This window comes from Thalassophryne amazonica, chromosome 8 (genome assembly GCF_902500255.1).
Source record: "Thalassophryne amazonica chromosome 8, fThaAma1.1, whole genome shotgun sequence".
Taxonomy (NCBI): Eukaryota; Metazoa; Chordata; class Actinopteri; order Batrachoidiformes; family Batrachoididae; genus Thalassophryne; species Thalassophryne amazonica.
Window position 1 is genome coordinate 52644486 of NC_047110.1, and position 26838 is coordinate 52671323.

Here is a 26838-nt window from a genome sequence, read left to right on the forward strand (position 1 = left end):
ATCTTGTTCACAACTGGGGATAAGTTGTATTGATAGACTGATTGGGGCTGCATTTGATGGTCTACAGAAACTGTGGCAGACCACTGTGCTGAAAAATGAGTTGCACCTAATGCCAGACTCTCTATTTACCCGTTAATTTATGCTCCATGTCCTCACCAATGGTCATGACCTTTTGGGAATGAGATTCCTCCAAATTAGATATCCGGGAGGGACTCAGAGTTGAGCTGCTACTTCTTTCTATCGAAATGCTCATTACTAGTAGCTTAGTTGCATATTAACCTCAATTCTGCACACAGTTGTAAGCTCACATTACAGTTTATACGCTTCATCTGTGCATCTAATACAGTGTGCATCAATGTGCACTGACCATCTAGTTTGATGATGGCAACACAATCAGTACTGTGCAGTGCTGTTTGCTTTGCCATCACTACAGCAGATGCACCAGACTTCAGATTCCAGTTCAGAACATAAAAAAGTGTCTGCAGACAAGATAAAAATTCATTTATTCATTCATTCACTGCTTATCCAGGTCCAGGTCACAGTGGCAACATACCCACACTTCTCTATCCCCGGCTAAGTCCTGTACATCTTTGTGGGGGATCCCGAGTTGTTCCCAAGCCTTCTGGGAAATAGTTTGATAGTGGCACTGCTTCTAATGTGCTGTCCAGGGAAATCTAGCTAAGATGTTTCATTTCCTCTGTCTAACTATGTCAGTTCTTTTCTAATTTAATGAGCACATTTTTACAAAGTTGCGTTCACTTTGATACACTGTATGATATGACACACTAATGAAGCTGCTTAATACAACATCACAGTCCATTTCACATTTCAGGTGGTCCTGGGGTTGGACAAAATTGTGCTTTCATAGCATCACTGTGTTTACCGAGAAGGTTAATCACTCAAGTCCAACTGAATTGATGCTTTTGGACAATCAGACTGATAAACCACAATCACTTACTGCCAGATTAAAAATAAACATGTTGAAAGACAATATTAAAAAGGACCAATAATATACATAATTTTTTAAACCTTTGCTATTTCGCTGTTTTTCAACATACAGTAAAAGACAGCAGTGGCCTGACAGAGACTGAGATGTCCCAGAATGTCGACCCTCCTGGGATGGAAGGCACATACCTGAACCTAAAGGATCCCGGAGTAAAGGGTCCAACCGATCGTCCAGGCTCTGACCTTTCCAGCCCTCTGGACAAAAGTGAGGCAGAGAGCAACAAAGGCAAGAAAAGACGCAATCGCACAACCTTCACCAGCTACCAGTTGGAGGAACTGGAGAAGGTTTTCCAGAAGACACACTATCCAGATGTTTATGCCCGTGAGCAACTGGCGCTGAGGACGGACCTGACAGAGGCTCGTGTACAGGTGAGGACAGCGGACAGACACATGGTAAAATAAATAAATCATCTGGTGAAGTCATGAGTACTGAGCTTTGTTGAAGCAGAATTTTGATCAATAATAATAATAATAATAATACATTTCATTTGTATAGCGCTTGTAACAATGCTCAAAGACACTTTACAGGTTTAAGAACAAAGCAAAATAAATAAAAGTCACAGATTAAAAGCAGATCTAAAAAGATGGGTTTTAACTTGAGTTTTGAAGGTGGACAGATTGGTACAGTCACAAATCTGTTGGGGGAGAGAGTTCCAGAGGAAGGGAGCAGCAATGGAAAAGGCTCTGTCCCCCCAAGTTCGGTGCTTGGTCCTGAGTGGCACTGACAGGAGGTTGGCATCAGAGGAGCGAAGGCAACGGGAAGGCGATTGGTAGTGAAAGATGCTAGTAAGATAGGAAGGAGCCTGATTATGGAGGGCTTTGTATGTGAGAAGGATTTTGAAATGCATCCACTGTGGGACAGGAAGTCACTGAATGGTCTTAAGAATAGGGGTGATGTGTTCACAGGAACAGGTGTAGGTGAGCAGACGAGCAGCTGAGTTTTGAATGTACTGGAGTTTATTGAGGAGTTTTGAAGATGTACCATAGAAGATGCTGTTACAGTAGTCTAACCTGGATGCAATAAAGGCGTGGATCAGGGTTTCTGCAGCAGGAAAGGAGAGTGACGATGGAGACATGCAATGTTCTTGAGATGAAAAAAAGCAGCTCTGGTGTGATTGATGTGATGTTCAAAAGACAGGTTGTATCAAAGATGACTCCAAGGTTGGGGATGTGAGGGGAGGGAGACAGGGTGGAGTTATCAGTGTTAAGGCAGAAAGTGTGGATGGTGTGGGTGAGAGAACTGAGAAAGTTAATTTGCATCCAAGACTTGAGCTCAGTGAGGCAGTTAATGAGAGTGGAGTGAGTTGAAGTGATGATGGATTTGGTGGAAATCAATCAATCAATCAATTTTGTAGAGCTGGACATTGTCAGCGTAACAGTGAAAATGAAGACCATGCTGACGTATGATTTTACCGAGGGGAAGGATGTAAAGGATAAAAACGAGAGGACCCAACACCGAGCCCTGGGGAACCTCTTGGGACAAAGGGGCCATGGAGGAGGTGCAGTTATTGATGCTGATGAAATGTTGTCTGTTAGTGAGATAGGACTGTTAGTAAGATAGGACTGTTAGTAAGATAGGACTGTTAGTGAGATAGCACCGCAGCCAGGTAACTGTATGGGTAAGCAACAGCTTTTGGTGCTGAAGAATGAAGTGTGTGGAAGTGGCAAATCTGACAGTTCCTTGAATGGCCACTTGAGGCTGGTTTAAAGAGCAAGTCAATCCAGAAAAGAAACCCTTGTTAAAATCTTCAACTTCACAGCAGAAATAAACGTATTTACAGCCTGGTTAAAAAGAAAAAGACAGTTTGAATACATGTATATAGCTAGTTTCCCCCTTGATTCATAACTCATAAAGTTATGAATCATTAGGGGCAGTCGCTTTGAGTGACAGTTAGTGTGGTGGAGGCTGCGAGCAGCAGCCTCTGGTAGCACATGGCAGACAGCTGCTGTGGAATTGGTTGTGTTTGTTCTTTATGAGAATTTTCTTATAGATATCTGATGTAATATTGGCTTACTATGTGGTTAGTTATACCACTGGACCATCCAAAAAGTTGGTGCTGTGGTATTTCTGTTCAAATGAATTTTAGTTTTATTTAATTTGTATTATTTGGCCTACACTGATGTGACATACCCACAATTTCTTGTGCGACACATGCATGTCATACTGAAAATGTTGGCAACAAATGGATTCATTGTGGAAACACTTTGTACACTGAAAGTGGACATACAATCTTCATGTTAAAAATTTACAGGGCTCTACTGCAGTGGCAAGGAGGTGAGTGCTGGCCACAATATTTATGTAGTCACTGGGTTAATGTTGTGGATGTAGTGGTACGCAAACATGAATGTGTCATGCTCGGCCCTGATAGGGGTTATGGTTTAATTTTTTCCCCTTTCTTTGACCCACCTTCTGCCCCAGTTCTGTTTTATGAGGTATTTATCATGTGTTTATTCTCTGTTCTATTTTGTTTTGTCACTTTGTTTCTTTGTTACTTTTCATTCTTTAGCCATTGTCCAGTTCCTTTCTAGTTCTGCCAGATTGTGTTTTCATTGTTTATCATTCAGTTGTCATCTGGTGGTTGGCTCTCACTGCGGTATTGTATCACTTCCTGTTCCGGAGCACAGCGGTGTTTTTCTGTATCTGTTAGCTGTTTAATCTGCGCAGTTAGATTGATCTAGTTATCTAGATTACGATTTGTTTCCCAGTGTAATCTTTACGTGCCTTAACTAAAGCACTCCTTCTGCTGAATCACCTCTAAATTATTCACTTTGCGTGTTTTTAGGAATCTGCTAGGTTAGCGTAGCTACTAGCTCTTAGCCGATTTAGCATGGCGGCTTCTCCTGTCTCTCCCACACTTTTCTGCTCTGGGTGTGAAATGTTTAGTTATTCCTCGGCCTCCTTTAGCAGTAATGGTACTTGTAATAAGTGTAGCTTATTCGTAGCTTTGGAGGCCAGGCTGGGCGAATTGGAGACTCGGCTCCGCACCGTGGAAAATTCTACAGCTAGCCAGGCCCCTGTAGTCGGTGCGGACCAAGGTAGCTTAGCCACCGTTAGTTCCCCCCTGGCAGATCCCAAGCAGGCTGACTGGGTGACTGTGAGGAGGAAGCGTAGTTCTAAACAGAAGCCCCGTGTACACCGCCAACCCGTTCACATTTCTAACCATTTTTCCCCACTCGACGACACACCCGCCGAGGATCAAACTCTGGTTATTGGCGACTCTATTTTGAGAAATGTGAAGTTAGCGACACCAGCAACCATAGTCAATTGTCTTCCGGGGGCCAGAGCAGGCGACATTGAAGGAAATTTGAAACTGCTGGCTAAGGCTAAGCGTAAATTTGGTAAGATTGTAATTCACGTCGGCAGTAATGACACCCGGTTACGCCAATCGGAGGTCACTAAAATTAACATTAAATCGGTGTGTAACTTTGCAAAAACAATGTCGGACTCTGTAGTTTTCTCTGGGCCCCTCCCCAATCGGACCGGGAGTGACATGTTTAGCCGCCTGTTCTCCTTGAATTGCTGGCTGTCTGAGTGGTGTCCAAAAAATGAGGTGGGCTTCATAGATAATTGGCAAAGCTTCTGGGGAAAACTTGGTCTTGTTAGGAGAGACGGCATCCATCCCACTTTGGATGGAGCAGCTCTCATTTCTAGAAATCTGGCCAATTTTCTGAAATCCTCCAAACCGTGACTATCCAGGGTTGGGACCAGGAAGCAGAGTTGTAGTCTTACACACCTCTCTGCAGCTTCTCTCCCCCTGCCATCCCCTCATTACCCCATCCCCGTAGAGACGGTGCCTGCTCCCAGACCACCAACAACCAGCAAAAATCTATTTAAGCATAAAAATTCAAAAAGAAAAAATAATATAGCACCTTCAACTGCACCACAGACTAAAACAGTTAAATGTGGTCTATTAAACATTAGGTCTCTCTCTTCTAAGTCCCTGTTGGTAAATGATATAATAATTGATCAACATATTGATTTATTCTGCCTAACAGAAACCTGGTTACAGCAGGATGAATATGTTAGTTTAAATGAGTCAACACCCCCGAGTCACACTAACTGTCAGAATGCTCGTAGCACGGGCCGAGGAGGAGGATTAGCAGCAATCTTCCATTCCAGCTTATTAATTAATCAAAAACCCAGACAGAGCTTTAATTCATTTGAAAGCTTGTCTCTTAGTCTTGTCCATCCAAATTGGAAGTCCCAAAAACCAGTTTTATTTGTTATTATCTATCGTCCACCTGGTCGTTACTGTGAGTTTCTCTGTGAATTTTCAGACCTTTTGTCTGACTTAGTGCTTAGCTCAGATAAGATAATTATAGTGGGCGATTTTAACATCCACACAGATGCTGAGAATGACAGCCTCAACACTGCATTTAATCTATTATTAGACTCTATTGGCTTTGCTCAAAAAGTAAATGAGTCCACCCACCACTTTAATCATATCTTAGATCTTGTTCTGACTTATGGTATGGAAATAGAAGACTTAACAGTATTCCCTGAAAACTCCCTTCTGTCTGATCATTTCTTAATAACATTTACATTTACTCTGATGGACTACCCAGCAGTGGGGAATAAGTTTCATTACACTAGAAGTCTTTCAGAAAGCGCTGTAACTAGGTTTAAGGATATGATTCCTTCTTTATGTTCTCTAATGCCATATACCAACACAGTGCAGAGTAGCTACCTAAACTCTGTAAGGGAGATAGAGTATCTTGTCAATAGTTTTACATCCTCATTGAAGACAACTTTGGATGCTGTAGCTCCTCTGAAAAAGAGAGCTTTAAATCAGAAGTGCCTGACTCCGTGGTATAACTCACAAACTCGCAGCTTAAAGCAGATAACCCATAAGTTGGAGAGGAAATGGCGTCTCACTAATTTAGAAGATCTTCACTTAGCCTGGAAAAAGAGTCTGTTGCTCTATAAAAAAGCCCTCCGTAAAGCTAGGACATCTTTCTACTCATCACTAATTGAAGAAAATAAGAACAACCCCAGGTTTCTTTTCAGCACTGTAGCCAGGCTGACAAAGAGTCAGAGCTCTATTGAGCTGAGTATTCCATTAACTTTAACTAGTAATGACTTCATGACTTTCTTTGCTAACAAAATTTTAACTATTAGAGAAAAAATTACTCATAACCATCCCAAAGACGTATCGTTATCTTTGGCTGCTTTCAGTGATGCCGGTATTTGGTTAGACTCTTTCTCTCCGATTGTTCTGTCTGAGTTATTTTCATTAGTTACTTCATCCAAACCATCAACATGTTTATTAGACCCCATTCCTACCAGGCTGCTCAAGGAAGCCCTACCATTATTTAATGCTTCGATCTTAAATATGATCAATCTATCTTTGTTAGTTGACTATGTACCACAGGCTTTTAAGGTGGCAGTAATTAAACCATTACTTAAAAAGCCATCACTTGACCCAGCTATCTTAGCTAATTATAGGCCAATCTCCAACCTTCCTTTTCTCTCAAAAATTCTTGAAAGGGTAGTTGTAAAACAGCTAACTGATCATCTGCAGAGGAATGGTCTATTTGAAGAGTTTCAGTCAGGTTTTAGAATTCATCATAGTACAGAAACAGCATTAGTGAAGGTTACAAATGATCTTCTTATGGCCTCGGACAGTGGACTCGTCTCTGTGCTTGTTCTGTTGGACCTCAGTGCTGCTTTTGATACTGTTGACCATAAAATTTTATTACAGAGATTAGAGCATGCCATAGGTATTAAAGGCACTGCGCTGCGGTGGTTTGAATCATATTTGTCTAATAGATTACAATTTGTTCATGTAAATGGGGAATCTTCTTCACAGACTAAAGTTAATTATGGAGTTCCACAAGGTTCTGTGCTAGGACCAATTTTATTCACTTTATACATGCTTCCCTTAGGCAGTATTATTAGACGGTATTGCTTAAATTTTCATTGTTACGCAGATGATACCCAGCTTTATCTATCCATGAAGCCAGAGGACACACACCAATTAGCTAAACTGCAGGATTGTCTTACAGACATAAAGACATGGATGACCTCTAATTTCCTGCTTTTAAACTCAGATAAAACTGAAGTTATTGTACTTGGCCCCACAAATCTTAGAAACATGGTGTCTAACCAGATCCTTACTCTGGATGGCATTACCCTGACCTCTAGTAATACTGTGAGAAATCTTGGAGTCATTTTTGATCAGGATATGTCATTCAAAGCGCATATTAAACAAATATGTAGGACTGCTTTTTTGCATTTACGCAATATCTCTAAAATCAGAAAGGTCTTGTCTCAGAGTGATGCTGAAAAACTAATTCATGCATTTATTTCCTCTAGGCTGGACTATTGTAATTCATTATTATCAGGTTGTCCTAAAAGTTCCCTAAAAAGCCTTCAGTTAATTCAAAATTCTGCAGCTAGAGTACTGACGGGGACTAGAAGGAGAGAGCATATCTCACCCATATTGGCCTCTCTTCATTGGCTTCCTGTTAATTCTAGAATAGAATTTAAAATTCTTCTTCTTACTTATAAGGTTTTGAATAATCAGGTCCCATCTTATCTTAGGGACCTCGTAGTACCATATCACCCCAATAGAGCGCTTCGCTCTCAGACTGCAGGCTTACTTGTAGTTCCTAGGGTTTGTAAGAGTAGAATGGGAGGCAGAGCCTTCAGCTTTCAGGCTCCTCTCCTGTGGAACCAGCTCCCAATTCAGATCAGGGAGACAGACACCCTCTCTACTTTTAAGATTAGGCTTAAAACTTTCCTTTTTGCTAAAGCTTATAGTTAGGGCTGGATCAGGTGACCCTGAACCATCCCTTAGTTATGCTGCTATAGACGTAGACTGCTGGGGGGTTCCCATGATGCACTGTTTCTTTCTCTTTTTGCTCTGTATGCACCACTCTGCATTTAATCATTAGTGATCGATCTCTGCTCCCCTCCACAGCATGTCTTTTTCCTGGTTCTCTCCCTCAGCCCCAACCAGTCCCAGCAGAGGACTGCCCCTCCCTGGGCCTGGTTCTGCTGGAGGTTTCTTCCTGTTAAAAGGGAGTTTTTCCTTCCCACTGTAGCCAAGTGCTTGCTCACAGGGGGTCGTTTTGACCGTTGGGGTTTTACATAATTATTGTATGGCCTTGCCTTACAATATGAAGCGCCTTGGGGCAACTGTTTGTTGTGATTTGGCGCTATATAAAAGAATTGATTGATTGATTGATTGATCTGTTAATTTTTGCTGTTCTCATTTCTGTTGTTCTTTAATATCAGATTTTACTTTCGGTTTATTATGTAGTCTTTGCTTGTTGATTTTGTCATCCAGTTTTCTTTTTGTATTCTTCAGTCATTTGTCAGTTCCAGTTTAGTTTTGTCTTTGTGTTTACGTCCTTATTTTTCCCTGATCAGTTTGTCATGTTCCAGTTCAGTGTTATATTTTCTTCTGTCTTCTGTTTAGTTTGGTTCATGGTTCCCTGTTTCACTCCATGCCCTGCACCGGCTGTTATGTCTTCATCCCTCTCGCATCTCTGTTTGTATTGTCACATCACTTCACCAGCTCTGTGCCCCCCTCTCACACTTTGACCCAGTCTGCTTTGTGTTTTCATTTACTACCGCTTTTGCACCAGCTCACGTGTCTTTGTCTATTACATCACTCCACTTTGTGCACTCCCTTCCTCACTATCTTGCTCCATCCCTACTCTTTGTCCACTAGCCATGCCCCCTTTCTAGATCCTTCTCCTCACGTGCACCTTGTTAACACCTGCCTATTTAATCTCCTTCCGGCCAACCCACATTTGCCAGTTTATCGTTGCTCTTAGCACACATTCCAGCCTTCCTGTATTCAGTCCTGATTTGTCTACCATGTACCAGTGCCTTGCTCCGTGTTTCTCGACCACGCCTTTTGCCTCAGCCCTGATGTCAGTGTTTGCTTGTGCCTCTGACCCCTGCCTGGATATGACTGCGTTTCTGCCTTACCCTGTCTGGACCTTTGCTCCGCTGCATGACAACCTGTGTACCGAACCTCAGCCTGAAATAAACACAACTACTTGTACTCCAAAGCCTGGTCTGGGAGTTTGTATTGTGGGTCCACCCTCCCCGGGTGCCGGGCTCCCGTCTGCCCTGACAGAATGTTTGTATTCTGGTGTCTGTTTTTGGTTTGCAAGGGCAAGGGTGAGCTATGTATTTTAAATGTTGACTAGTGTCTTATTATTCATTGTTGCCTACTTGTCCGACACAGCTGGAAACTCTCTGGTGGCACATTAATGCTTTGTATCCACTGTCCGTCTGGAGAAGCGCTAAATTGCACTTCGAGTGGTCTGATATTATGATTAAATCTAGAGATGTCTCGATCAGAATCGGCCTGATAAAGGCATTTATTTGATTGACAAGTGTGTGATTAATTATACCGGATTCACTAAATCAGTGAGCACCACGACCAAGGTGTCTGGATGTTCAGGCAACCCTATATTATAGGGTATATAGGTATATAACACTATATAACTGTTTTTCTATTTTACTTTCACTTTTGATACTCTGTGTGCTTCTTATCCTGTGTGCTGCCATACAATGCTGTGGGAACCTCAATTTCCCTGAGGGAGTCTTCCCAAGTGATCAATAAAGTTCTGTCTAATCTAATCTATTCTAATTTGAATAAATGAATGAATTTTTTCAGCACACACACACACACACACACACACACACACACACACACACATACACGCACACACACACACACACACACACACACACACATACTTCACAAAAAAGCTTGTAAAACAAAAACAAAAAAACTCGTAAACAATCTAATCTATTAGCACGATTTGCACTAATTTGCAGGTATCAAGAGCATGTTGAGGTTATCTCCACTCTTACTCTACATTTACTGAGGTAATATAATAATACCGATCATAATTTTAAATACCACATCAAAGCCATGTGTTATGAAAACCACTGCCCAATGTGTAAAAAAAAAAAAAAAATACACTCAACCCGCCATTAGTTGGATTGAGTCGTCTGTGGCTTGTTTGGTAGTGGCAAAATTCCTAGATGGGGACTGTGTCTCAGCTTCATTCGTCCTGCTCAGGTCATGCCAGTCTTGCCTATGCTCCATTTTTGGGTTGGCCAGGAGAGAGGCAGAACCAGGCATTGCCAAGAAGGTGACATTTTGAGCTTCAAACTCACTTTTCAGAAATCCTATGGGTGATGACACGGATGGTTTGCCCAGTATGCATACAGTCTGCCATCAATAATGGGTGGACTGCGGTCCAAGTTCGGACCTGAATGCCATTCTATATGAACCCAGACCTATCATTAAATTTTCACAGAGCAATTCTATTTTAATTTGCTCAACGTTCCTTCATTTACAGTAATTGTATTTTATCTGCACAGCTTTTCTCTATGGATTCTCACAAGAAATGCACAGATCAGTCACGCACATGGTAACTCATTCCACGTGACGCTACTCAACCAATCAAATAATTAATTCAGAACAACATTTCACAGCGAGTAGTACACAGGCTGCGAGAAAACAAACACAGAAGTCCTAAGAGGAAAGAGACAGAAAATGAGAAAAACAAAAGACAGAGCTTTTAATTCAGAATGGACAGACTTGTATACATTCATCCCTCCCACAGGGAGTTCAACACCAGTTTACCTCATACACGCCAAGACTTTGGCTATAAGTAAAAGTGGCCACGTGAAGCATCACTACGAGACAAAGCACAAATCTTTTCCACAATCATACCCACTTAAATCCAAATAGGGCACAGAAAATACACAATCTACCACAATCATGACACAAGAAATTCAAACTACACCATTTTATTTACTTTTTCTAAAATTAACACACTTTATTTTAAGATGCCATTTTCAAAACCTATTTGTTTAATTTTTAAATGCAAACTTAACTTAAAATGAGGAGAGAACATGTATTTCATTATTATTTTATTATTACTGTACCCTGCAGTTCAATGTGAAAATTAATAATAATAAAAAAAAATTGTTGAAATACTCTTGAATTGTGCTTTATTTTATTTGACAATCAGTTATTGACTACATACAGATGTTGATACAACTATGAGGCTACTTCAAAATATGGCCCTGAATCATAATGCATGTTAGGCATTATGATGATATTTTCTCAAACAGTACCTCTTTGAATTTTAATTGAATACCCCTGGTCAATAGTTTTGATCTGTCTTTGCATGTTAATAATCAGGCAGGAAACTGACAGAGTGGACTTGGACATTTAGAACCGACATGTTGACAAAGACTGTTCAGAGCAGCAGACAGCAGGGCCTATTGTTCTCCATCTCTTTTTCTGCCTGCCAGGTTTAACTTGCAGTGGGGTGGGTGGGACTAAGGGAACAGCCTTAACGCTTGCATGCTGCAGATTCTGCAAAAGGGTCAAAGGCCAAGGGTTTCTCCCCAGCACTACCATACTCAAAATACTTCTCCACACAACTTTGGAGGCATGGGGGGGGAAGAAACACACTGAAAAAAAAAAGAAAGTCATCAAGCCATTTGGCGGGACTATAAAGATCACTTTGGGATGCCAGTTTCAATTTCCGCATGCACCCCAAGACATAGTCAGGGACAGAAACTCTGGCCTGGTCCTTGTGACGGTACAACAAAATAAGTACACTGACGTTACTCTCACACAGACCCATACGCCCCAGATGAACACAATTAATTTCTTCATTTGACAAGCACACAACATTCTCTGTTGAGTCATGGTGAGGCTTGACCACATGGTTATAAAATCAGATCCTCAATACTCACGCAATCAAGACTAAATCCACAGTTTTAACTGAAGGTCCAGCAAGACAAAGTCCAGAGATATCCAGTTGTTGAACACCAAGGGGCACTCCAAGCCTGTCAAGTGATGCAGAATCCTTTTCATCTCAGAAACAACCACTTAAATTCAAAGTACAGACATTTTTGGTCAGCATACCAGCATCACAGTCCTACCTTATTCTTCAGTTTGATGATCAATGCCTTCATAATGTCGGCTGCAGTTGTCTATCATCATATCTGTGATTTCTGCTGCCCCTAGTTCATTTAGCACAATTATCTCTCAACCTCAGTCTTGAACTTCACTATATTGCTAACTTTTTAATGGGGGGAGGAGGCTGTGTGTGAGTGACTGCTGAGGCAGTCTATCAATCGCCGTGGTCCTGGATGACAGCGATGAGGTGAGACGGCTGGACTTCAAAGCTGCTGTTGGAGTTCTGCACTCTGCCCTCCCTCCTTCTCTCCTTCTCTCCTTCTTCCTCTTTCTGCCTGCTGGCTCTGGAGCATAAATAAAGCTCTTTAATGGCTCTGTATGCTGCCTTTTGCTGTCAACGTCTTTAGCAATTACTGTATCACCGCCAAGCACTTTGAGCTCCAAGAGCTATGAGCCACCTTCCTTGCAGATGTTTGCGGCAAAATTGGTAAATAATATCCTGCAGGGTATCATGAAGGATGAGTCACTTGATGAATGAACTTTCTCTTGCTCTCTCTCTCACACACACACTGACTGGGGATACACACAGGATGGACGAGGGAGGAACACCCACACAAAATGGGGGCACAAGGGCAGTACACACACCCAAACACAAGACACTAAGAAGGCACCCATACGAAAACGGGGGGGGGGGGGGGGGGCGGGGGGAGTGTCCATCAGGCTGTCCCTGAATATAATACCAGATACCTGATGAAGGCATCAAAATTCTGTCACTTGTGACCTTGTTCTTTTGGCCATGACCCAAAGTTCATGACTATAGTTAAGGACAGGAGTATAAATCTCATGTCATTTCGTGATGTTATCACAAAAAGTAAATTAATATATTAGTTCATGATGCCGTCACAAAAAGCACCACATTTTTGTGACGGGAGCACAAATTCATTTCATGATGGTATCACGAAATGTGGGGTGACGCGGGTGCGGGGGGTATGTGGAGGTTAGGGTTAGGAGAAGAGAGAGTATTAGGTTAAGGGAATGGGTAGGGCTAGAAATAGTAAAATAAAAAAAAATGCATCACAAAAATGTGACTCATTTTGTGACAGAAGCACGAACAAACAAGTGTGACATTGGGCTGGGTATGCACACTGGCCTTTGTGTGTTTTGGCACCATGGTGGCTTAGAGCCCTGTCACACCTTGACAATTTAGCCAGCGTATGCCAATGTGTGAAAAATGCGTCAAATTCGCTGGATACATTGAATAAGTTATGCAGCTGTCACACCATGATGATTTAGCCAGTGTTTGCTGACAGCCCGTTTCAATCAAGTAGTTTTGGTTGGAACAGTTAAGTTTGGCTTGATTTGCATTTCCACTAGTGGCAGAACCCTTTTGTTTGGCTGGCTGTGCAAGTAAATATTGACAAGTACGTCATCGAGCACGCGTATGCTGCCCCCCCCAATTTTTTGACGTACTTGCCGTATTATATTATACAGTATATCATCATGCTTCAATGTGCTCCTAACTTAAACAAAACTTGCCCATAACTTATTACACATACACCTGCATATACCAGCGTTTTTAATACGGTCGGCATATGCTGGCTAGATCATCAAGGTGTAACAGGGGTGTTAGGGCATGTCCACACAGAGATCGGTTTAATTGTATCTGCAAAAGTTTTGTATCATATCAGTGTTTTGTCCACACAGACCTGTCATTTTCAGAGCCCAAAAAATGCAAATTTTTGAAAACAGGTATCAAAGTGGATAAATCTAAAATGCTGGCTTTGACTTTTCATGTGTACAAACAATACACAACTTTGGGAACCAACGATTTCATTGCCCCATCTTTCTAACCTTAGCCGGCTACAAGATGTTATGCAATGACAAGAAAAACTGTTTTAATCAATTTTCACATTGAGCGCACTGGCGTCGATCGCTCATAATGGATGATATATTGTTGCTGTTAACAGGATAATTTAATATACTTTTTTTGTCTTGGTGGATCAGTACTGGGATTTGTTTTCATCGCGAGCAGAATGTTGAAGAAATGAAGAATGGTTGTGGTGAATGCTGGCATGAATAAGGGGACATTTGTGACACTAATAACATAATTGTAGAAAAGACTTTCAGCTTTTAAAATAAGTTATTTTTTCTTGTAAATGAACTGCATTTATATAGCGCTTTTCCATCTGCATCAGAAGCTCAAAGCGCTTTACAATTATGCCTCACATTCACCCATTCACACAGACACACTGACACAACGATGTCAGGATGCTGCCATGCAAAGTGCTCACTACACAACTAGGGGATTAAGGACCTTGCCGAAGGGCTCTTAGTGATTTTCCGGGCTAGCTGGGTTTTGAACTGAGGATCCTCTGGTCTCTGTCACTTCCGTCACTTATTCTTTTTGGTGGCTGGACAAGCGGCAGCATCCTCCAGCTCAGGCTTAAAAATGCACCCGAAGCAGACTGCTCATCTGTTGGGCTCCAATTGTGGCCTGGTTGTGGAACACTCCCAGCTCATCCATGAGCATCGGCAGCAAAAATAAAGAAGAAAAATAAATACTGAGGAACTTCTTTAAAATCACCTCCACCCTACGTTTATTTACAAACATTTTTGATGATGAGGGGAGGTGATGGTCTAGTGGTTAAGGTGTTGGGCTTGAGTCCAGAAGATCATGGGTTCAAATCCCCACCTGACTGGAAAATCACCCTTGGGCAAAATCACCCTTGGAAAATGGCCCTTGGGCAAGGCCTTTAATCCCCTATTGCTCCCAGTGTGTAGTGAGCGCCTTGTACGGCAGCACCCTGACATCGGGGTGAATGAGAGGCATAATTGTAAAGCACTTTGAGCGTCTGATGCAGATGGAAAAGCGCTATATAAATGCAGTCCATTTACCATTTACCATGATAAGGAATTGAAGCATTTCCAAAAGTTCTCTTCCAAAACAAGGCCATCTTATGTGTATAGCAGTTTTTGTCAGGCTGTGATAATGAATCTGACTGAAAAGACGCAACGGGTCTGATTAAATGACTTCGTTATTTACTCAGTGTGCCACTTCAAGTTCTCGTTTCTGCTGCTACACTGTAATGGTTTGTATACAGCGTGTAAGCTTTATGCCCATGCTCCATGTCATCTTCTCCATTTTTTTTTTTGTGGGAGCACTACTGCACCACATACAGGCCTGGCATACAACCCCAAATCCAATGAAGTTGGGACGTTGTGTAAAATGTAAATAAAAACAGAATACAATGATTTACAAATCCTCTTCAACCTATATTGAATTGAATACACCACAAAGACAAGATATTTAATGTTCAAACTGATAAACTTTATTGTTTTTGTGCAAATATTTGCTCATTTTGAAATGACCGTCTGCAACACGTTTCAAAAAAGTTGGGATAGTGGTATGTTTACCACTGTGTTACATCACCTTTCCTTCTAACAACACTCAGTAAGTGTTTGGGAACTGAGGACACTCATGATTGGGTATAAAAGGAGCATCTCCAAAAGTCTCAGCCATTCACAAGCAAAGATGGGGCGAGGATCCCCACTTTGTGAACAACTGCTTGAAAAAATAGTCCAACAGTTTAAGAAGAATGTTTCTTTTATATGTTCACTTACATTTACAATTTTTACATGTTCAATTACAAGGAATTTAGGGATTCCATAATCTACAGTCCATAATATAATCAGAAAATTCAGAGAATCTGGAGAACTTTTTTTTTCTTTATTTATTTCATTCATTTAAAAGAAAAAGACAGAAAAACAGAAATGAAATTTACAAGACTTTGAATGAAAAGCAGAGAGAAGAACAAGTGTTATATTTTCTGCCCCTTTTTACAATACAATCTTTCAATTTTAAGTATCATTATTCAACATTATTAAACAGATTACATTTTTGACTTGTCACATACCACTGACTTATTTCATAATTTTAACCATTATTTAAAAGATTACATCCCTAACAGGTTACATTTTAAACTTAAAACATTCTAGACATCTCTAACAGATCACACCCTAGGCTTTGTCATAGCCCACTGACTTATTTCATAGTTTCATACTTACTTAATACATCTAATTTAATACGTTTTTTAAATAATTTGAACGACCTTGATTCTTTGCTTTCTTTGTTGAGGTTGTTCCATAATTTTACAGCATTCACTGCAATACTCCGTTCCTTTACTTTGGTTCTGAATCTTGGTTTTTTTAAAGACTTCTATTCCTTTCAAATTATAACTACTTACTCTTTTTTCAAACATATTTTGAATGTTTATTGGTAAGGTATTTTTGTTAGCTTGATACATTGTTTGTAATATTTTCAAATCAACTAAATTATGAACTTTAAGTACCCTATACTTAATGAACAATGGATTAGATGGATCTCTAAAACGACTATTACTAATCATTTTTAAAGCTCTTTTCTGCATAATAAATAATGGTTGTGTATAAGTTGTACATGTTGATCCCCAGATTTCTACACAATAAGTTAAATATGGGACAATCAATGAATTGTACAATGTTAATAAACCATAACTATTTAATGAAAATTTTACTTTATGCAAAACAGCAATGGCTTTCGCTATTTTTCCTTTTATGTAATTTATGTGTGACTTCCATGTAAGATCTTCATCAATCATGACTCCTAGAAATTTCATTTCTTTTACCCTTTGTATGTCCATTCCATCTATTTTTAATGACACGTAAGCAGCAAGGCCGAAAACCAACATTGAAAGCCCGTGACCTTTGATCCCTCAGGCGGCACTGCATTAAAAACCAACATCATTGTGTACAGAATCTTACCGTATGGGCTCAGGAAAACTTCAGAAAACCATTGTCAGTTAACACAGTTCATCGCTACATCTACAAGTTAAAACTCTTCCATGCAAAGTGAAAGCCATACATCAACAACATCCAGAAACACTGCCACCTAATCTGGGCCCGACCTCATCTGAAATGGACAGACACAAAGTGGAAAAGTATGCTGTGGTCTGATGAGTCTACATTTCAAATTGTTTTTGGAAATCATGGACGTTGTGTCCTCTGGACAAAAGAGGGAAAAGACCATCCAGATTGTTACCAGGGCAACGTTCAAAAGCCAGCATCTGTGATGGTATGGGGGTGTGTTAGTGCCCATGGCATGGGCAACTTACACATCTGTGATGGCACCATCAATGCTGAAAGGTACATCCAGGTTTTGGAGCAACACATGCTGCCATCCAAGCAACGCCTTTTTCAGGGACGCCCCTGCTTATTTCAGCAAGACAATGCCAAGCCACATTCTGCACGTGTTACAACAACATGGCTTTATAGTAAAAGAGTGTGGGTACTAGACTGGCCTGCCTACAGTCCAGACCTGTCGCCCACTGAAAATGTGTGGCACATTATGAAGCGCAAAATACGGCAACGGAGACCCCGGACTGTTGAACAACTGAAGTCGTATATCAAGCAAGAATGGGAAAGAATTCCACCTACAAAGCTTCAACAATTAGTGTCCTCAGTTCCCAAATGCTTATTGAGTGTTGTTAGAAGGAAAGGTGATGTAACACAGCGGTAAACATACCACTGTCCCAGGTTTTTTGAAACGTGTTGCAGGCATCCATTTCAAAATGAGCAAATATTTGCACAAAAACAATAAATCTGTCAGTTTGAACATTAAATATCTTTGTGGTGTATTTAATTCAATATAGGTTGAAGAGGATTTGCAAATCATTGCATTCTGTTTTTATTTACATTTTACACAACGTCCCAACTTCGTTGGAATTGGGTTGTATATATTACAGTGATTTCAGCCAGTTTCAGGGGTTTCATGTATGCACAAATTTTTTTTTAAATCGTGCCGTGTTAATTGAACACATTTTGAAAAGGACAAAGAAAAACATTGTGTCCATTTCTGTGTGGACAAGGCCTCAGTGGTTAGTGCTCTTGCCTCACACTGAGAATTTGCATGTTGTTCTGTCCATGCATTCTGAATGAATGAATGAATTTTTTTGAACAAAGTAAACACAAAGAAGAAAAAAAATCCACAAGAAAAATATGTCAACCAAGAAAAATGCCTGGAAAGGAGTAGGAAGGTTCTGTCCAGGGGCTCTGGCGTCCTCCCACTGCCAAAGACATGCAGGTTTAGTGAATTGGTGACTCTAAATTGGCTGTAGGTGTAAATGTGATTGTCATTCTGTATTTGTTGGCCCTGTCATATACCAGTGGTCTGTCCAGGGTGTGTGTGCATATATATAAAATTCTGTTTTATGAAAAGACATTGTCACTTCCCTTTTTTTTTTTTAACTTAGAGATTTATAAATTCCAGAATAAGAGACATGGTGCAAAGGATACATCTTATTTAACAATATTCCCTGAATGATCTCTCTGCCAAACTATTTGGCGGGGTCTCAGTCCTTCTGCTTTCTCAAAGGCCACACCACCCCTCTTTGAAACATGACACATTCAGTACAGAGAAGGCGCTTATATACATGTGCAAACCTTGCTCGCTTGTTTATGAAAGGTTCCAGTAAGTGCAAGAGTGTCTAGTTAAAAAAAAAGAAGCACATTTTTTAGTCATCGCCTTTGAAATCTGTATATAGCATGCTATGTTTATATGTGTGTATGCGTGTACGTCTGGCCCACTGCTCTCGTTTGCACGCCTCTGAAAGGTCATAGGGGTTAGCCGCGGAAAGCCAAGGGCTTAGGCGTCAGGAAATTAAACATGAAATGAAAACAAGCTCCAGTTTGAACATTCTCCCATCTCACTTTCCAATATCCCCACTTCCCCTCGATGACTTAAAAGGGAGGAGGGAATGGAGAGAGTTGGAGAGAAGAAGTTGTTGGCGTTTGATCAGGAGGTGGGACGTCAACAGAGAAATTAAGCTTGAATTGTCACAATCAAGATGAATGTTAAAAACAACATGAAAGAATAGTAGAACTCCTTCTAACTTATGCCTCATTTTCACAAATCTATAGAAAATACGGCTGATGAGAAGCGTGCCTTATTAATGTAAACAGAGGCTTTTGTTTTGAGGGTTATATTTGGATGTTATGAGCTCAGATAACTGAGAAGAACCAACAGAGTCTAAATTCCCCTCCATACATATGACATCATTCAAAGGGCATCACTCGTCACCTTGGCGTTGGGGTTCAGGCACAATCAAGAGATCGGTTTACTAGGGTGCGATGTCCTCTAATCTCACCAGCTGACCTGTGGAATGTTGGAGTAACACGCCATTGTTTATGTCAGCCAGCTTATATATTTGAAACATAAGAAAAAAGAACAAGCTTTTGTGTTTTTTGCAACTCAACTTTATGTCATTTAGTAAAAATTCATTCTCCACCACAGCAGAGCTTATGATTGGACTTCACTGTATGTTCTTGTCTTTTTTTTTAATATGCATGTCTGTCACCAATGGGAATTGTGTTTGTGAGACAGAGGAAAGATGAGGAGAATTCAAGAAGTTGACTGAAGAAATTGCATGACAGTGACTCTGAAAACCACAAGCTGATTGTGCTGAGAACCATCCCACAATCCAAGTTCAAACCCCTGTGTTGAAGTGGGATCCCTCTCTCTTTGAAGATGCTTCCTCTTTCCTCATGGGAGGAAAAAATTCAGACAACCAACAAATAGATGCAGACGAACATGTGGAGACTCCAGTACTTCATGTACTCTTCCATTCTCTAGCATGAGCATGTGAAAGAATTCTAACGAAACTGCATCAGCATGAATTACAAGTGATTACACTGTGACACAGGACAGATGGAAGAAATCGAAAGCCACTGCCAACTGACGGAGGAGGACAGGAAGGACTGAATGTTTTTCTGCATCTACCCAGTACACACTCACACAGAGACTATGGTGTAGATCACAGCACAAGACATTTTGATTGAGACATTTTGGATTGAGGCAGCATGTGGTGAATCCCACTGTGATCTTCAGATCCCCCCTGAATCATATCTACAATTGTTGGTATAACTTTAAATTAACTGTGGCTAAAAAATTTAAAATAATTTTTTTCTGTTGGCACATATTTGTATCAGCACTGATGTTTCGTCATGTTGAAATCTTTGCAAGAGAATTAGCGTTCAAGTCTTTAGGGCCCTGGTGTTTCCTGTCTTATTGTGTGGCTGTGGGACTTGGACAAGAACTAGCGGCCTAAGGCAATGATGAGATGACTTTGGTACTCTGTCTCTTCAGAGGATCTTTGGTTACCACTGGAATGACTTTGTTTCAAATGAATGGTTACTTAGGGAGACTTAGATGAGGACTGTCACTTGCATTGTGTGGGGGAACAACAGCATGGTGCATTTCTCTGTGCAGCGCACAGGTGTCTCAGTGTTGATGACCTCAGCAGCTGGAGAAGGCCATAGGAATGTCCAGGTTTCATCTTGCTGGGACACATAGATGGTTATTTTAAAAAAAGAGGGGCTGGACCTGTTTTTGCCCGTGTGGTTACTATCCAGAACTCAGAGCGTTTCCATGATGTGGTAGATGCGGCAATGTGACACCAGTGGATGATCCCAGACCTGAGCTGTAGATATTGCATTTTGTCAACCAATACGTCCTTTATGGCCCCTTCACACATACGAACGTGGTCGAATTACGCATGAACTGTGCATGAAGCAGGAATCGTATGCAATACGTGTAAAACCAAAGCTGCCTCCAATGCCTCGTACACCTGTTGCTACAACTATTTGCACACACCAGTGGCTGAAAGACATTCTGTGAGAGACCATCGAACCCTCTTGTGGCAGGTGTCGGCCAAATTCCAGGTCACACACATGCACATCTAACACCGCTCGCTTGGCACTTAGAAAATGTGTGGCCATTTGCGCTATTAGAAAACAGTCAGCAGACAATCACTTTCGAGCTGGACGTGAAATTTGTCTAAGTGCCCCACGACTGTGGAGTTGCAAAAAGCAACACACATGTGGTGCATGTTGCTCACACGTATGTGCACGTGTGTCGCGCTCCCCCCCAATACATGTGGCATGCCGGGGGGGAAGCACACTTGCATAAAATGATAAAATGCTTATATGTACAAGTATGTACAGATATGATCACATGGGGGCCGGACAGTCAGGTCTGAGCGCACACAGCACGGGGAGGGGCCTGTCAGCTGGTTGCAGCACACTGACTGCTGGATGATGGCTCAGTGCACACATTAAAAACACAGAAACCACTGCCAGGACAGTTATATAAATAATTACAACAATACCTACATATACAATTACATAAATAACAAAAATGCATGACCACATAACACAGAGACACGTAGGTCTGGCCATTGGATGGACAGGGGGGCGTGTCCGCCCAGAGCTGCTTCAGTAAAGATCTGTGCTCCTGGATGTCTCAGCTGGAGAACACATACCATGTTTTGAAGGACATGAACTTACAACATTCCTCCGTGAGGTACCTGTCTCTGCCTGCTGTCCTTATGTGGAAATACATAAAACATCTTTCGCCTTTGCGCCGGGCTGCAGCAGCCACACACAGCGCACCTTGTCCATGTCCTTGTTGATTTCAGGCAATTTTTCTGCACTATTCACAGGCCATTGATGGTAGTGCGGTGGTAAAGTTTCTGGCTGGCAATTGGAGCTTTTGTAAATTGCAGGTTCGAATCCCATGGGTGGCATGTATTTTTCTTTTTTTCACAGCATCTGTGCGATGTGGTTACACATGCTCCAGCTGCTCACACTGTTTTCCCGCTGCTACGGTTTTGTGCATGCTCGTGCACGACACCATTGCATGCATGAAACCGTCACAGCGTCACAGTTCATGCCTGCCCGTCAGCTCGATTTTTTTTCGTGGTTCACTCATACGAGCTGTTCCGCCATGATTCAGCCTGATTTCTACTTATTCGTACTATGTGTGAAGGGGCCCTTAAGTTTGTTGGAATGTCTCCTTTATTTCTACAACCCCAAATCAGAAAAAGGTGGGACAATATAGAAAATGCAGTGATCCTTATATTTAGCTTGAGTTGTATTTCATTACAGTCAGTATGAACCCAAGATATTTCATGTTTCACATCCTGATGTTAAAGTGGAGTACCGAAGGATTACAAAACAAGAAAACAGATCAGATCTAGGTTCAGGTTTCCCATGTGAGTTCTGGCAAACTGCATCTGAAATTTCACGTTCTTTTGAAGGAAGTCCTCATCTGTATCACTTCTTCATGAATCTGTAGAATGTGATGCAACAGATAAAAGCTGCACTATGCACAGTTTCTCCAACCACAACCTTCAGAGTTGTCAGAGTGTTTTGGTGGCTTCCCTCAGTAGTCACCGGAACAGATTTAACATACATGTTTCTGTGTAGGCTCTCAGTTGTCCAGGTGGTTTCCATAGTAGAGAAGCTTGAATCTTCGACTGGACTGGGTTGCTTGACGTGACTGGCGCCCTCTCTGCGGTGCTGGTATACCAGCACCGCAGAGTGGACCTCAGTCTGCAGTTCATCTCCACCTTAAAGACATTAACCACACGTTTGAGGACAAGGAAGTTAAAATATTAGCCAGAGAGAAGAAATTGTTTGAGAGAGGGGTCAAGGAGGCATTCTTTGTGATACGTTTGAAACCCAGCCTTAACCGGGGAGGGGGTCTGAGACACGCTTTATCCCCTGTTTACAATGGGGTACTCAGGTCAAAGCAGTTTCAGTCTTTTGTTCATGGTAATGAGTCATTCACGTCATCAGCAGAGTCGTCAAGGGAGCCATCAGGAGAGGGACAGCTGCCCTGTCATTAGGAGGGTGCTAACTAGAGCACAATAGGTGCTAATTAGAGCTATTGTTTAGTCACCAGCCTATAGCAGTCTGCCTCTCGGTAGGAGGGGTCTGGTTAGGTTTAAAACTCCAGCTTTTGTGACTTCTTGATTATTCTTCTCTACAAGAGGCAAGACAGAAGTCAGACCACCAGAGCAAGAATTTTAGCTGAGGAAGCTTCTGCGATTTGAAGCGAAACGTCCTCACGTCAAGCAATCCAGTCCAGTCGAAGATTCAAGCTTCTCTACTAAAGATTTAACATACAGTTTTACACTATTTGTATTTCTTACTGACTGAAGTAAATGAAGTCTAAGACATAATCAGCGACTTGGAAATGTTCATGTGTCCATCCTGTTACGGTCGAGTGACTGAACCAAAAAGGACCCAAAATACTGGGAGCTGTGGTGAAAAGCAAGGTAACAGTTGATTGTATAACAAAGACAAAAGATTTTGGACTGTAGGTTGAGGCATCAGAGGCAGGAGACACAGAATGGATCAGAATGGAAAGAGTGGCAGGGAACCGGAACCAGGTGGTTGCACACAGAGCTGACTGGAGGCTGGGATACTGAGGAACACAGAAACAGAAGCGGGTCAGGAACTGAATAATGTGGACACAAAAGCAACATGCAAACACTATCATAACGGATAGGGAGGCCAGGTTACCACCGAGTGAACACTGAGTTTCTGGCAAAGGTGGAGTGACTGAACGAAGGCTTATAAGGAGAGTTGCTTGCTGGCATGTGCGGTGATCAGCTCCGTGATGCAGCACCTGGAGAAAACAGAAAGGGAGGGGAAGCAGAGCAGAGCAAACACCAAGGCAGCACAATCCCCATCCCTGCTCTGGAGGGGTGTATAGGTTCCCCTGCATCATTTGGGACAGGTAATTAAAAAAGGCCGGTTAACTACAGCATTCTCACATATAAATTCAAGGATTTTGTCATAATTCTCATCAAGTGATGGTCAGCCGTAAAGACAAAGAGGAGCAGTAGAACAAACACACAAACAGTCCTCAAATGACAGATTTTTTTTATGTCTAACAGTTGTAATATTTGTAGGATTGCACACAACTTTTTGGATAAGGTTACATTAGATTTTAGCACAGATCTATATTTTAAAAAAACCAACAACACTGTGAAACAAGGCATTGTGGGCCTTTGTCAAGGAATACACTTTAACAAGTGCCTTGCTCCACTGAATGAACTTGTTGACATGTTTGACAGATTACACTGTTTAGAGCTCAGTTTTTCATAAATTGTTCGGCAATGTAACACAGTAAACTGGGGCAAAAGAAATCACTCATGTAAAATGATTCTATATGACATATTTACAATCAGTATTCTGCAGCTGGTTTATAGTTGATCATTTTTATTACCTCCACCCTCTGACAGAGGAGAGCAGCGACTATGTGATCATCTCATCCGTCTGTCTGTGGAAAAAGTGACGAATCAAAGTGTATTAGTGACTTCAGCTAAAGTTTAAGTGCTGTAAAATTTTGTTGTGAATTTATGTCCTGTGGTATCAGGATATCTACAGATGTAAACTGAAAAAAATGAGCATTGCTGGATCAACGTAAAAAAGTACTTCAGTTGGCAGCACACAAATGAAGTTGAGCCAAATCATGTAATATTTATATCAATTTGTTCATTTAATTTAAACAAAGTTACTTTATTTGGGTGTTGCCAAATTAAGTACTTTTTGGGGAGTTTTCTATTTTTTACAAGTACGAGGTGCGACTGAGAAGTTTTGAGCTTGACTCAGAAAAGGAAGGGTGTAGTTCTCCATCTTTTGCAATCTAACAAATAATTTCTCCAGAATGTGTGAAGTTTTGACTCACTGGGTGAGACCCACACCCTACTTTTTCTGGGTCAGACTCAAAACTTCTCAATCACTCCTCATAGCACACACAGCCAAATAGTAACAACCAAGCCCTTGACACTTGCCATTCACTGCACTGGGTAATGGATGGAAAGTTGGCAGCCATATTGTGAGGGACTTATGCATACAGTGCATTCGAATAGTATCCACAGTGCTTCACTTTTTGTTATGTTACAGCCTTATTCCAAAATGGAGTAAATTTTTTTCCCCTCAAAATTCTACTCACAACACCCCATAATGACAACATGAAAAAAGTTTTTTTTTGGATTTTTTTTAATTTAATTTAATTTTAATTTAATTTAATTTTTTTTAATATATAAAAAAACAAAGAAATCACATGTACATAAGTATTCACATCCTTTGCTCAATACTTTGTTGAAGCACCTTTGGTAGCAATTACAGCCTTAAGTCTTCTTGAATATGATGCCACAAGCTTGACCCACCTATCTTTAGGCAGTGTTGCCCATTCCTCTTTGCAGCACCTCTCAAGCTCCATCAGGTTGGATGGGGAGCGTCGGTGCACAGCCATTTTCAGATCTCTCCAGAGATGTTCAATCGGATTCAGGTCTGGGCTCTGGCTGGGCCACTCAAGGACATTCACAGAGTTGTCCTGAAGCCTCTCCTTTGATGTCTTGACTGTGTGCTTAGGATCACTGTCCTGCTGAAAGATGAACCATCACTCCAGTCTGAGGTCAAGAGCGCTCTGGAGCAGGTTTTCATCCAGGATGTCTCTGTACATTGCTGCATTCATATTTCACTCAATCCTGACTAGTCTCCCAGTTCTTGCCACTGAAAAACATCCCTAATGCATGATGCTGCCACCACCATGCTTCACTGTAGGGATGGTGCCTCCTACGTATCTGTGGTGAAAATTTAATCAAAATCTGTGCAGTAGTTTTGATGTAATCCTGCTAACAGACAGACAGACAGACAGACAAATAAATAAAGGGCGAAGATTTTATTACATCCTTAGTGGACATAATGGAGACAATGATGGGAATTTATTACTTTGACACTTTTTAAACTTTTCTCCCTTTTGTGCCATTTACTCCCTGCAAGAATAGCAAATGGTGTTGGTTCATAGAGCATTTTTCCACTGGCTAAGGAGCATGCACACACAAGCATGACAAATAAATGCAGATTTCTTATGCACATTGCAAGTTTCTCCTGCATTGCATTTGTTTTGTTGCATGTGCAGTCAAGTTATATTCTGGTGCAATGTAAACGTTCCATTTAGAACTTCATTTACATTCATTCCCAGGCAGGATGTCACTGTACATAAAGGAAAATGGTGGAGGGGGGAGGTGCTCTTCTAGTTGCCTGTGACATTATTGTTTGAACCAGGGTCATTCTAAATCAACTGCAAGAAGATAAACAAGTTTAGCTCATTCAAAAACACAGAGACCAAACATCAAGAAAATTCACTGACACAAAACCAAGCCTTTTACCCAGATTATGTTACAAACAGCATATGACGCTGGATCAGAATTGATACGTTTTTATTGATATCGATACCATTATTGAGTCTGTATACCCATTCTTATTGATTTTTTTTTAATGTGGGCACTTTTAAATTAAAGGATACATAGTATAAAATTCAATCAATCAATCAATCAATTTTTTTATATAGCGCCAAATCACAACAAACAGTTGCCCCAAGGCGCTTTATATTGTAAGGCAAGGCCATACAATAATTATGTAAAACCCCAACGGTCAAAACGACCCCCTGTGAGCAAGCACTTGGCTACAGTGGGAAGGAAAAACTCCCTTTTAACAGGAAGAAACCTCCAGCAGAACCAGGCTCAGGGAGGGGCAGTCTTCTGCTGGGACTGGTTGGGGCTGAGGGAGAGAACCAGGAAAAAGACATGCTGTGGAGGGGAGCAGAGATCGATCACTAATGATTAAATGCAGAGTGGTGCATACAGAGCAAAAAGAGAAAGAAACAGTGCATCATGGGAACCCCCCAGCAGTCTATGTCTATAGCAGCATAACTAAGGGATGGTTCAGGGTCACCTGATCCAGCCCTAACTATAAGCTTTAGCAAAAAAGAAAGTTTTAAGCCTAATCTTAAAAGTAGAGAGGGTGTCTGTCTCCCTGATCTGAATTGGGAGCTGGTTCCACAGGAGAGGAGCCTGAAAGCTGAAGGCTCTGCCTCCCATTCTACTCTTACAAACCCTAGGAATTACAAGTAAGCCTGCAGTCTGAGAGCGAAGCGCTCTATTGGGGTGATATGGTACTACGAGGTACCTAAGATAAGATGGGACCTGATTATTCAAAACCTTATAAGTAAGAAGAAGAATTTTAAATT

The 26838-nt window shown here is 41.3% G+C and overlaps 1 protein-coding gene across 1 annotated transcript in view; it reads left to right on the top strand.

Annotated features, from left to right (window-relative positions):
* The window catches only part of LOC117515620 (homeobox protein aristaless-like 4), a 77589-nt gene that overhangs the window by 40916 nt on the left and 9835 nt on the right, over window positions 1–26838 (top strand). Inside the window, exon 2 of the mRNA XM_034176261.1 lies at window positions 1061–1374. Within this exon, the coding sequence (XP_034032152.1) occupies window positions 1061–1374 (314 nt within the window). The remainder of the gene's footprint in view (window positions 1–1060; window positions 1375–26838) is intronic.